General features: G+C 41.5%; 1 protein-coding gene across 8 annotated transcripts in view; it reads right to left on the bottom strand.

Moving 5' to 3' along the window:
- GLRA2 (glycine receptor alpha 2) overlaps positions 1 to 13,385 on the bottom strand; it is a 120,573-nt gene extending 107,188 nt beyond the window's left edge. For 2 of the 8 annotated variants that reach the window (XM_014270417.3, XM_014270418.3), the window contains exons 1-2: positions 12,479 to 13,380; positions 10,179 to 10,312 (exon numbers count right to left, since the gene is read on the bottom strand). In XM_014270417.3, coding sequence (XP_014125892.2) covers positions 10,179 to 10,312; positions 12,479 to 12,546 — 202 coding nt within the window. In that variant the 5' untranslated portion in view covers positions 12,547 to 13,380. Of the gene's footprint in view, positions 1 to 10,178; positions 10,313 to 12,478 lie in introns of those variants that run through there. The other 6 variants (XM_026796293.2, XM_014270419.3, XM_005491783.4 and 3 more) reach the window with 6 other exon arrangements.
- Positions 13,386 to 13,610: the final 225 nt, after the last annotated feature.

Genomic DNA, 13,610 nt, shown 5'->3' on the forward strand with positions numbered 1-13,610 from the left:
CCCACAGTTCAGCCAGTCACTGCTGTGCCCAGTGTCCTCTCTGCAGCTCTGGGCTTTAGAGACACAGAAATACACAGGTAGAGGTTATTATCTTCAGGAGAAGAGCATCTTTCTGCTACTGTGCTTCCCTGGACAGTCCAGTGTTTATAACAGCCAAAAAAACCTCAGGACTTGCATGGCTGCTGCTTTGGTGCAGAACACCCAGGATAGTGAAGAACCAGGCGGTCCATGGGGCAGAACATGATGCTTCAGCACAGCAGGGTTCCACTTGCAGAGAGCAAGAAATCTGCAATGGGCTCTTTGTGTACCCTCCTGAAACTGTGGTTCTCAAGGGGCTTGAGGTACCTCCCTTCAGGATCCACTGCTCTGACCACTGTCCCAGGTCAGCATATACAACCTTACACTGAAAAATCAGCCCAAAATTCCCATTTTTCCTCCTAAAATATCATCAGTTTTGTGGCCAATAACAAACCATTCAGAGATTTCATGGAGAAAGGATCGCTTCTAAGAGCTTCTATGGCTGTCTCAGATTGAAAGGATGTTGACTTGCATCTCAGATTATGTGCTGTGGATTTTTAGGAAAATGGGATGGGACATCTCTCACTCACTTTTATTCAGAGGAAGTGGGATTCATCCTAAAATGCATCTGTGGTTTCTGCTGAAAATACTTCTATCTTAATGGTTGGGGCAATCATCAGGAAATGTGAGAGAAGTGCTGTTTCTCAAACCCTGTCCTTACAACATTTTCTGTGACAGTCACATCAGTTGCCCCTAAAGTGTACTGGCTACAACAGGCACTTCTGTCCATCTCATCAAAGTGGTCAAGAGCAAAGGCTCTCCTTTCTCAAAGAAGCAGCTACACTGAAAGGTTGAAAAGTCACATTCCCTTTGCAATTTTTTTCCTGGCTTGCTCAAGTCTGAATTCTTTGCTTCAAAATAGACCTCTTAGAATCATTTATACTCCTTTGGGTCAGATGGAGAACTCTTTAGGTGAGGGAAAACTGGGCCAGAAAGCCTTCCCTGTATTGTAGAGGATGGCAGGCCACCCAGAAGACACCATTTGTTTGGGGGTGGCAACATGGCATGTTTAGTGGTTACAGATCCACACTGAGAGGAATCTTTTTCCTGTGGAATATACGGCAGGCTCTGAGATGTCTGGTCCACATAGGGAGATGGAGGTGGAGCAGTGCCTCATCAGAGAGTCTAAATTTGGATCAGGAGAGCGGTGGATGCTCTGTGAAGCAGACTGGGGTACTTCTGTGCACACTTGAGAGAAAAACTGAGAGAATCTGAGAAACTTTAAGTAAAACAGTAATGCACTGACAAGAGTTACAAAGCAGGAGGATCAGAGATTTCTGGAGAGGGGATCTGGGGTTTGTTTGTGGGCTCATATTCCACCTAAGTCCTATTTTAAATGCTTTCTTCTTTTATTGATTCATGAAATGCTAACATGAAGTTGATGCATCAGGGGTAATCATAACATCTTCATTCCCTGGCAATACTTGAGGATTGCTAGTAGCTGGCACAGTTCAAATAAGCCACTAGGCAGCTCTTATTTAACCCTCAAAAGTAATTGAATGCTTGGTAAAGTACATTTCTTTCTCATGTACTGTATGGCTTAGATATTGCACAGTTTCCAGTATCAGAGCCTTTCTATATCTATAAATTTAGAATTTTAACCACAGACTTGGTGTTTATGACATTGACAGGTTACTATTTATGCCATACATGGTGCACCCTTCATCTTAGAGTTCTGCCAGACCCTCTACCTCCCTGTCTGCATTATGTGGGGGGCTCCTCTCTGCAGACTTAAAATCACACATTTCTGTGAAAGACTGTGAAATGCTGATTTGGAAGCTGAATTTTCATACATACATTTTTTGACAACTTAATCAGAGATTTACACGTATCCACAGTCAAGAACCCCCCCCCCAATACACACAGAGAGGGGGCAGTAATGAAGAAGAATAGAAGTTTGGACAGGCAAGGACCTGCAGGAGGATGTGACTTCACCTGAAGGCTGAGGCGCCATCACAGAACCACTTCACTGCTTTGGAGAGTGAAGAGAAAAGACTTGTCAGATCAGGATTGCTGCTGGAACTGAGTAAGGCAGCTCCATCTGCTCCCTGTGTTGCATCCTATGCACTGAGAAAGGGGACAGTGGGTGACTCTTCCATGAGGTGTGGAGGGAGAACCCATGTGCTCTCAAGAGAGGTGACCCGCTCACCCTCGTACATCCCACTGTGACCCACTGCTGCTGCTTCATCTGGGTGCCAGGGGCACAGCCAGGAGCTGCCTGAGGAGCACCAGGAAAGATCAGAGAGCCCCAAGCACGGTGATAAGGGACTCTGCGAAAAAGGAACCTCTTTCATCAATCCTGCTAGAGTTGCAGTCAACAGCTCAAAGTCCAAGTCCAACAGCTCGTGTCAGTACTGGGACTGGTGCTGCTTAATGTCTTTGTCAGCAACATGGACAGTGGGACACACACCCAGTTGGGTGGGGTGGTGAGCATGCTGGGGAGAAGGGATGCCATCCTGAGAGTCCTTGAGAGGCTTGAGAGGTAGTCCTGTGTGAACCTCAGGATGTTTAACCAGGCCAAGTGCAAAGTGCTATGTGTGGGGCAATGCCAAACACCAGCACAGGCTGGACAGAGAGGGATGGGAAACAGCCCTGAGGAGAAAGGAGAAAGGAGAAAGGAGAAAGGAGAAAGGAGAAAGGAGAAAGGAGAAAGGAGAAAGGAGAAAGGAGAAAGGAGAAAGAGTAGGACATGACCAATGTGTGCTCACAGCCCAGAGAGCCAACCATGTCCTGGGCTGCATGAAAAGCAGTGTGGGCAGCAGGGAGAGGGAGAGGGAGGAGGGAGAGGGAGAGGGAGAGGGAGAGGGAGAGGGAGAGGGAGAGGGAGAGGGAGAGGGAGAGGGAGAGGGAGAGGGAGAGGGAGATGGCTGTCCTTCTTTGCTCTGCTCTCATGAGACCCTACTTGAAATACTGCATCCAGCTCTGGCATCCTCAGCACAGGAAAGACATGGATTAGTTGGAACAGGTCCAAAGGAGGGCCACAAACATGAACACCTATGAGAACAGAGTGAGAGAGTTGGGTTTTTGCATCCTGAAGAAGACAAGGCTCTGGGGAGACCTTACAGCATCCTTCCAGCCTACCTAAAGTGAGCCTACAAGAAAGATGGAGGGGGGCATTTTACAAGGACTGTAGTGACAGGACAAGAGATAATGTCTTTAAACTGAAAGAGAGTAGGTTTAGATCAGATATTAGAAAGAAATTATTTTCTGTGAGGGTGGTGAGACACTGGAACAGATTGCCCAGAGAACTTGTAGAGTACCCATGCCTGGTTATTCTCAAGGCCAGGTTGACCTGAGATCTGAGTGATCTTGTCTAGTGAAGGTGTCCCTTCCTGTGGCAGGGGGATTGGAACTAGATGATCTTTAAGGTCCCTTCCAACCCAAACTATTCTAGGATTCTATGCAAATCTACAGAGGAAAAAAATAGAGTATTGAATCTGTCTAATAAAACTGCATATTTCTGGTTTATGAATTCATTTTTCTAGTAACTGTGTAAAATAGATTTGTAGATTATAAATGTATATACTTATAGTAAATTTAATGTACATGTTCTAAATATAAACTGCATGCTTTCTAAAACAGCCAGAACACAACAAGATTCTTAATGAGTGACCCAAGGGTCTTGGCTTCAACTGCATAAAAAATTTAAGTGTGAACATGACACTGGATGTGATAAAAACATTACACTTATATTAGAATATGATCAGAACAATAGCATCTACTCCTTTGATATGAAAGGTCTTTGGCTCTGCTTTGACATTTCTTTTTCAGAAATCCCCTTTGCAGTTTATGCAGCAGCAGAATAATATTCCATGGCAAGAGCCAAATCTATTGATATCTCTCAATTAAATAATTGGTTCTGAATAAAGGCAACACACCAATACAATACAGATGACCATGGCCAAACATTTATATATAAGAGAATATCTGGACCGATCCTCAGCTTGGATGCCAGGCAGCATTGGTTCGCTTGTGCTTTACCCTGCTGCATGGTCACAGCCTTTCTGGCTTGCCCTGGAAGCAGCTGGCTGTGGGTAGCTCAGAAAGAGATCCAGGGGATGAGCAGAAACCAAGCAGTGTAACTAATCAGGGTGCCTTGAGCTTGCTGTCTAGCCCCATTTGTCTAGTAGCCTAGACATAACCTAACTAGCCATGCAACTCAGCCAGCCTATTCATGTTCTGAGGAAGAACCTGAAATTAAAGTAAGAGGGGAAGAAGTGCAAGGTCCATAGCCCTTTCATTTTCCCCTAGCAGTTTTAAAAGAAACACAGTTAAAAGGCTCCTTCTGCCTGAAAACGTGCATACCTAGGGTGAGACAAAGCACCACTTCCTTAGCTTCATTTTTGCAGTTGAAGAAAAATAAAACAAAATCAAATAAACCCCATGTCCTGTGGGTAAGTATTCTTGTGCAACATCTTGCTGTGCAATGAGGTGTATGTACATGGCTTTATCTAAAAACATTGCAAAGTTTCAGATGTGTTTCAAGACAGAAAATAAAACAGAAGCTTACCTCCCTAACAATATATCCCTAGGACATCTCAAGCAACTGTATTTAGGGAGTGCAGTGGTCTGGCCAGATCTGAAGAGTGCCTCGTTAGTCACCCTCCTCCTATAAAGAATGCTCATCCCATGCCCTAAGACTTGAATGTGCCCTTTCTTACGACACACTGCTCTGCCTGAACAAGATTTGGGTCTCCATTGGACTTGGCCCTCTGAGCCTTTGAACTTGGCCCTTTGTGAAGAATAGCCCAGTACAGGATATTCACCACATCTGACTTCAGGGCCAGTAATTATTGCTAACTGAAGTGGAGTGAGGAGGCTGTTAACCACTGGAGAGCAAATAGCTACAGTCCCACAGCTTATCTTTGGTATGTTTTTCAACTTTTGTATGTCTAGATAAGGGTCAGCTTTTGCAGACAGATTCTCTTATCATGTGCCTGAAAACTGCTTTTATTTATTAAGCTTGATGCCACTAATTTCACCCTTAAATGTCATTCAGTGTTTTCCATTCATGTTCTTTAAGCGTTTCATTACTGGTCAATTCAGGGGCCAAATAAGTAAGCAATGGATTTAAACATATGGGAAAACCTGATCCTTGCTGCCAAGGAGTTAAAGTATTAAAGTGCATAAGCCATTTCCTGTAGCAGTTGTCAGGCTAATCGTCAGTAAATTACTTAGTCCATGTGTTTATTATTCAGATATAAACCCACGGACTCAGCATGAAAATGGCATTACACTGCTGTAATCGCAGACTAATCTTTTACAACTATGGCCCTACACCCCCAAACTGCATCACTAACAAAACAGCAGCTTTTGAGCAAGTTAATTCACATTTTATTGCACTCTGCAGTCATGAGGGTAATATTAACAGGCACTATTGCTGCACACCTTCATGTAATTCCATAAAAATCAGAATAATCTTTAGTAAATAGCGGTTCAATCAGAAAGACTGAATTTACAACATGGAATGAAATTCAGAGCAAAGAAAATCACTATCATCTTCATTGTAAATGTTTTCTGTACCTGAAGATAACACACTTCTGCAGTTCTTGGCGACCAACTCCCCTGCCCTGCACCCAGGGCATGACAACCAGCCTGTTACTTAAACTATTTGGCATAACAAACATAGCAGTACTTATAGATAATGGAGTCTTTTCTTTCTGATAATTTCTAGATTGCATTTAGATTTTTAATAATGGTAGATGATGAAAGTGTTAAAAAGTTGAAATAATTTATTAACCTCTGAAGATCAACACCTGCTCGGAAATGTTCAATTCAAGTTGGCTCTGCATTAGCCCCACATTTCATGTTGTAATTCAGTTTTAGCTTGATCCCTTGTATCCTGGCATTACGTGCAGTGCTCTTGAGCATGAGCTGAACATACACTAAGCTAAGATACCTCTTCACCATCCCTTGTTTCTAGCAATGAGAAAGCACATTCTTGGCTAGTTTCATAACAGAGGTGCTCTACACTGCTATTTCCTGCCTTTTCTTAACTTTGAAAGCAAAGTGAGCACTGGGGAAAGTAAAAGACATTGCTTCTTTGTGTTTTACCATAAAAAATAGAAAATTAATATTAATAAAGTAAAAATGCACTGTCCAAGCCTCACCTTTTATTGTATTTCAGAAACCATGCTCAATTGATGCTATAATTGAAGAAGAAACTGCAAATCAACTCACAGGATCATGAGCATACATTTGCTGTCAATAGAAAGACTCTCAGGGACTTCAGTTAGTACTAGACTGCAGTTTTCATATTTACATTTAAAAGTATTCCCCTCTGTGTCCTTACACAAATTATTAGCCTGTTCTAATTCAAAGAAAGATAAGTGGAAAATGAAAAAGTGTGCATTAAATATCTGACAGAGAGTGATTAAAGAAAGGCAGTATTGAGAGCTGTCACTCTGGAACTTCCTTCTGGCTTTTCATCAGGGAGATATCCCCTCTTAGTGTCTGGACATTTTGTATCCAACCACTTGAAATCGAAAAGAAAAAAGAATTATGTTTTTCTGCTTTCGAATGATTATATAAGACAGAACAATACAAGAGAGAAAGTATCTTTCATTATACAGTACTGCTGGGGAAAAAACAAGCACAAAACAAAAAAAAAAAAAAAACAGCTACAAAAAAATCAAAAAATCGCAACCAAAGAACCCCTTGTTGATGTCTAAATGTTTATATATTCACCTGTTGCTCTCCCACTATCTTCCTGAATTTTTTAATTTGCAAGAACAAGATAGGAAAAAGTAGTCACTAATGAAGAAATGCTTTATCTGGATAAAACACCTTGTTCCAGTAAGTAGCATTTTCCTCTCTCTTTAGAGTGCACAGCCTTTATTTCAAAAATTAATCTAATAGCTGCTGTTTTCCAGTAATTCAAACTAGTCATAAAAGTATATTTAATTATTGTATAATCAGTGGCACAAGATAAATGTGTTCTACTCAGTTGCATTTCCATGAAATCAGAGTTTTCTGACGCTTTAAAATCCCTGTAGTGGACTCAGAAAAAGCTGTGTAACTGGTCTAAAGCAGAAAAAGCTAGACAAATGCATGAGTAGAATCACAGAACCACAGACTGAACTGAGTTGGAAGAGACCATCAGTATCATCAAGCCTAGCTCCTGGCCCTGCACAGGGGCCAAGAGAATCGCACCATGTGCTTGAGAGCATTGTCCAATGCTTCTTGACTCTCTCAGGCTTGGTGCTGTGACCACTTCTCAGGGAAGCTGGTTCCAGCGCACAGCCACCCTTTGGGTGAAAAATCTTTTTCTAATATTGAACCTAAACCTCCCCTGACACAGCTTCAGGCCATTCCCTTGGTCCTGTCACTGCTCACCAGGGACAGCAGATCAGTGCCTGTCCCTCCTCTTCCCCTCGTGAGGATGCTGAAGGCCACAATGAGGTTTCCCTCAGCCTCCTCCTCTGCAGGCTGCACAGACCGAGTGCCCTCAGCCACTCCTCACACTGCTGCCCCTCAAGACCCTATGAGGAGAGGCTGAATATGGCACAACTATCTTGATTCACAATGTCTTTCCTGAAACATAGTAAACAAATATTATCCCCAGACTAAAATCAAAACCAGATAGAAGATCCCCAGTTCAAACCATTGCTCCAGTAGCCTCTTTTACGATAAAAAGTTCTTTCCTTAAAATATGAAAAATATTATGAATCAGGTACTTATTCAGCATTTCATACATTCTTCCATTTATATGATTTAGAATATCAGTATTGTGCAATAGGTCTTACCCCAAAATTATCTTAAACATATATATAAATGTTAAAAACCAGAACGATTTATTATGGACAGAGTGAAGACTCAGTAAAAAAATAATCTTTATCATAATAACTCAAGCAAAATAAATTTATTTTGACTCCTTTGCAGCTGTTCTTATTCTTTAAAAGGAAGAAGTATGTAATATAGAACAATAAGTATTTTCCATTTCTTTGAACCATTGCTGAGACTTGGGCAATGAAAACATGGATATTGACTAATAAACAGGGTTATTAGCTGGCAAGGTTTTGACTGGTGATTTGAAGTTCAAAACTGCATGACTTAACTCCCTAGTTCTAAACTCTGAGGTCCAAAATACCATTCAAATGAACATAGCAAAGAACAAGGAGAACTTTCAGGCCCCTCACCGGAATACTGAGAGCTCTGGGAGAGCTCACAGACACGAAATTGTGAGCAAGAATTGAAGATCTATTTACCAGCTCAAACTACCGCAAAGTACCATCCTGCTCTGGAGTGTGACTTAATAAATAAATCAAAAACCAAAATATGGCAGATGCTTTCCCAGTAAGGTCTCATATGTGTCAACAGGCAGCAACTTCACTTTGGGAATGCAAACAAAATACAGGATTCAGAGGGGAGAAGTGTCTGTCAAACAGCTCAGCGCGCACCACACAATACCTGCCCCACACACCTCAGTGTCAGGGGAGCAAAGCCACGAGCCTGCCTCCTGTGCTGTCCTGAAATGGTTGTAGACTCATACTGGGGAGCAAGAGAGCTGTCTCTAAGTCCTGTATGCACATGGGGCTGTTGTTACTGGTTTTTGTCTGAGATACAAGAGATGATTTTTTAGTGCACACCCCACCCCGCTCCCCTGCTCTTTCCTCTTTAAAGAGCAGGAAAATGTTCTTAAGGATTGATGTTGTGCTCAAGTCAGGCAACTTCTGCCTTAGTTACATTCTCTAAAATTTCACTGATACTCATGCAAACACACAAAATTAATGTGAGAGACTAATGCAATATTGCTTACTATAAGATGATGCGGACACCAGTTCAGGAACTCAATAAACACTTTGAAATATACTCTGAAATTAAGACTTTAGACTTCACTGACTTGGTTTTCTTAATTTGTCAGCTTTCAAACCTTTGGATCTTAAATCCATACTGGTTTGCTCCTTGCTCAGGCATAGGAAGCAGTCAAAAAAAGGCACTTGGTTCTAAATCTTGTAATTTGCACATGTGGAACAGAAAGAAGAAACCAATCTTTGATCTAAATTTAATTAAACACTTTTCTCATTGACATGTGAGCTTCTTCTCTCCTTACAGTTCATTCACTGGCTAAGAAATGATTATTTTTTCCAGTCATTATCAACTTTCACAGTACTGCTAAAAAGGCTTAATACAGGAAAAATGCATTTCAATGGCCAGAGCTAATAGATATGAGTTGCAAATGTACATTGCCGTGAGATTTGTTAAGGGAGAAAGCATTCTATCAGTTTTCAAAGTAAAACCATACTCTGAGCTTTAAATTGGCCTAGAGGAGATGATTTTGGTGGACTCTCCCAAAATGCTAAGGTATTGGTAATGAAAACTTCTCTCCCAACTCCTTTCATAGAAAGCCACAAGATGTTCTGTTCTCTATTCTATAGGGATTTACAGGACTACAGCAAGAAAAACTTGGTTTGAGTAATAATGTTAGCAAAAGAAGCTTCCAGTACACAGCCTTCTTTGTGCTGGGATGGTGGTGGTGACGTTTCACAATTCAGCCCAAATTTTGGAAGAAATGGGGACTTTATAAAAGTACCAAACAAAATACAGTTTCTATATTTTATAGGGATCCTGAGCCATTGGTTTTTATCATTCATTCAGCATTTGCAGGATAAAATCTTCTGTGTATATTCCTTGAGTCCCCCCTACCTTGGGGAAGAAGATTTTACTTTCTTCAAGCTGAAAGAAAACAGATTTTTTTTCTTCAGACACTGCTATAAGGAAGACAATATCTCAGCATGAAAGTTTTAATGATATTGTCTTTGTGGCTTAAAAATTTCAGGAACAAGTCATCTCATTTGGTTTTAGTCTGAAGCCCATAATCCTATTCACTATGTTAAATTAGTAAAGTCTTCAGAAGCATTTTCTGACAGCTGAACATTATTGTCATATCAAAAGAGGTTTTCAAGCTCTGGACCCTTATTACCTACACTGCTCTGTCTCCTAGTCCACTCCATGGATCAGCTGTTTTCCATGGCACTATAACACTGGAAAAGTGAAGTTATTGAAAATATACTCTAAACCCAGAGGTTAAAACCCTCTCAAAACCTATAATTTATCCCAAACTTTATCAATGAATTAATTAGAAGTCTTAGAAAACTTACCTTTAAAATTTGGTCTGATTCTAGCATCATACCCCGATGTCCTTCCCATCAATTTGTCCAAAAAATCTGAAGGAGACAGGGTCTGTGAGGGGGATTTCCCAGATCTTGAATCATGTTCTTTACAGAAAGTCGTCCTAAATAAATTATTAGCCACCATTAGCTAATATTTAGCTTGTATTGTATTCAAGTCATGGAGAAATTACATAACTAAATAAATTTGTCTCAACTCAGTGAAGGTAGAAATTAATGTTTTTACAGAGCAACATACTCTACCTTTCATCTGAAAATTTTATTGTAGAAATAAAGACAAGTTTCAGGTATCATGCATGAACACAATTTTCCATTCAGAAAAAGCCTTAGCTTTAAAAAATAAATCATTACAGTTTTAAGACTTTAGGAAGATTCAATTTACTCTTCACCTTAATGTGTAGATACATCTTAGAATGATTTTGATATCCTATTTTATATCATTGTTTTAATCGCATGGATGCTGTTAAAATGTTATGTTAACACTGGTTTAAGGTGGTCTTAAACTTCCAAACAAGAGCCAACAACACTTAACAAGCAACACTGAAAAATACTGGATTTCTTAATGTTGGGAAAGATACAGATGGGAAAAAAAAATTTTAAATTGTTTTTTACAGATGATACCCAAAAAATATTTAAATCATGCTAATGAGTGTCCAGATTCCTTCCCAGAATGGCAAAAAGTGTTCTGGAGTCAGTCACGACTGATCTTAGGGGGGTTTCACTCCCACTCCATGAGCACTGAATAATAAAATTTAGTATCACCAGGTGGTATTCACATGCAAGTTCATTGAACACATCTGTTTCAATTATTTAAGGGAAAACTTCTGGTATGATATCATGTGTGTGAAATGCTGTGTATACAGCACATTGCATATTGCAAACACATAATACATTGCAGAGAAAGACAGTTTGGGAGTTCCCCAAGGTTGTTCCCCAGGGAAAAAGAACTAGAATGAAAACTATCATATTTCGTGTGTAGACGCACAGATTTAATAATAAAACATTATCTTAAGTCTTAAATAACCAATTTCATTGTGTCAGTTTCCACTTTATCTTTGAGCTAAATTAAAAGCAATTCTGACTCTGACTTCTTAAACACTCTCTGTTTAAATATTTGCCCAAAGGGAACCTCTCAGTTTCAGGAGTGTTTCCTGGGGTATTTTCATGCATCTACATGCAAGTATAAAAATATCAGATAAATATCTGGTCATCTGAAAGGAGAAGAAAATATCAAATCCTCTCTTACTACACAAGAGAAACAATTCACCTGAATTGTTAAAAGGCAAGGTGATAGTAAATTCTCGTGGTGTGATTCCACACATTTTTTTCAGGTTCCATTTATAGGAGGGGGTTGCTTCCTTTTGCTTTTGTCAATGACAGGGTACCATTGCAAATATTTTTAATATTTAATACACAGAAGATGATCTATCCAACTTAAATAATGAAATAATTCAGTTAAGAAAATAAAAATTTGAAAATTAAGACAATACACTTATTCATCTGCAAATTACTTCTGTTTTCATTCAGAGCCCACTAGTTATGAGTTGTATTGTGAAGCCAGGGTCACAAATATAAACAATTTCACTCTGTCTCTATATGTATCCCTCATTACTCTTAGAACAACACTTTCAGGTGTAGATTCATCTGTACGTGCAGATACACAGCAGCATACAGTCCAATAATAAATCTCATCCAAAATTCTGGTTAATAAGACTGACCTGTTTGCTTAGCACCACAAAAAAAGTCAATAGCTGAAGAAAAAGCTCATGAAATGTTAAAAACAATCAGAAACATTGGGACTTTAAGTGAACACAATACTAGTCTGATCCAGGGTTTTCCCAAAATCAGAGAGGGCTGGTTCTCTAATTTCGAATAACTACATCCCTGACAAAACTGGTACAATCATTTCCAAATATTGAAGAGGAGGGAACCAAACCAACTTCCTAAACAACCTTTGCCAGGAGCAGAGAATTTGCATTTAGGAAGAAAAGCCAAAGAAAATGTTCTTAGCTGTACTGATACACAGTGATAAAAAACCCACATCTTTGCATCAGAAAATGGAAAATAGATCACCCAAACTTGAGAATATTATTTTTTGTGTTTGTTACCAAGCAACGAGTCTCTGAGTGTAAAAAGGGATAGTCTATATAGAATGAACACAAAACACTCTTAAATACAGCAAACAAACTAGGTTATTGTGACGTAGTATCTTTATAGTTATGATTCTCACGACCTTTTGACAAATATTATTACAGAGTGGTATCACCTACCTGAAGTGGTTTGTCTCTAAGAAAAATGCAAACAAGGTTGTCAAAATTTTTACTAGCTGCCGGTTCATTCCTCCTGCTTTCTGTGATGATTTGGAAATATCCCAGAAACGATTCCAGAGAGATGCAGGGAAAAAGTAAGCTGCTGCTGCCTAGATTTCCAAATTCAGCAAAAATTTAATTTTCTTGACAATCAGGAAGAGAAGGTCTGGATCTCTACAAAGTGGGGGTAAAAGAGAAGTGCCAGTCCTTGGAATCATGGTCAGGTCAAGCCTAGGCTCATCTCCAGCAGTCAGCAGAAAAGAGAAAAGGCATCAGACACAGTCGTTCCCCCGACTTGTTTTTGGTGATGGAGGGGGAAAAAAAACAAGCAAAAAAGAAGAAAAGAAATGGAAAGAAAGGGGGGAAAAAAAGGAAAAGAGAGGAGGAGAAAACCCAACTATGCGAGGAGCATCAGGCAAAAGGGAACAGCGCTGAGAGCAGTTCTGTTGTCGATATGTTTTATTCCCCTTTCGCTGAAAATTAGTATTTATGAACGGTGGTGGGGCTACCGGGTCGCTGTGCTTTCCCCCTCTTTGGGTAGGGAAGCGTCGGCGTTGCCGGGGAGGGCGGCGGGGTGTGCGGGCGGGGGCTGCGGGCACGGCGGAGCGGGCGGGAGCCGCGGGCTGTGCTGGAATGGGGCGGCAGCGCCGGATTCAGCGCTCGGACAGCTCCGCGCCCGCGCTGCGCATGCGGGGGGCGCGGGGGGAGCGCGGGGCGTGCGCGGGGCGCGGGGCCGAGGCTGCCGCGAGGGCGGGCGGGACCCGCGGGCCGGGGGTCGGGCCGAGAGCGGCGTGAGAGCTGCGGGGCGCTGCGGAGCGCTCCTGTGGCAGCGGGGCTGCGGTGTGTGCGCGGTGTGTGTGCGGTGTGTGTGGGGCAGGGGTGTCAGCGCGGTGTGTTTGTCACGCGTGGGGCTGCCGTGTGTGCGGTGTGTGTGGGGCGGGGGTGTCAGCGCGGTGCGTTGGTCACGCGTGGGGCTGCGGTGTGTGCGGTGTGTGTGGGGTGGGGGTGTCAGTGCGGTGCGTTTGTCACGCGTGGGGCTGCGGTGTGCGGGGTGAGAGTGTCGGCGCAGTGCCTTTGTCACGCGTGGGGCTGC

The sequence above is a fragment of the Zonotrichia albicollis genome, chromosome 2 (assembly GCF_047830755.1).
Source record: "Zonotrichia albicollis isolate bZonAlb1 chromosome 2, bZonAlb1.hap1, whole genome shotgun sequence".
Lineage (NCBI taxonomy): Eukaryota > Metazoa > Chordata > Aves > Passeriformes > Passerellidae > Zonotrichia > Zonotrichia albicollis.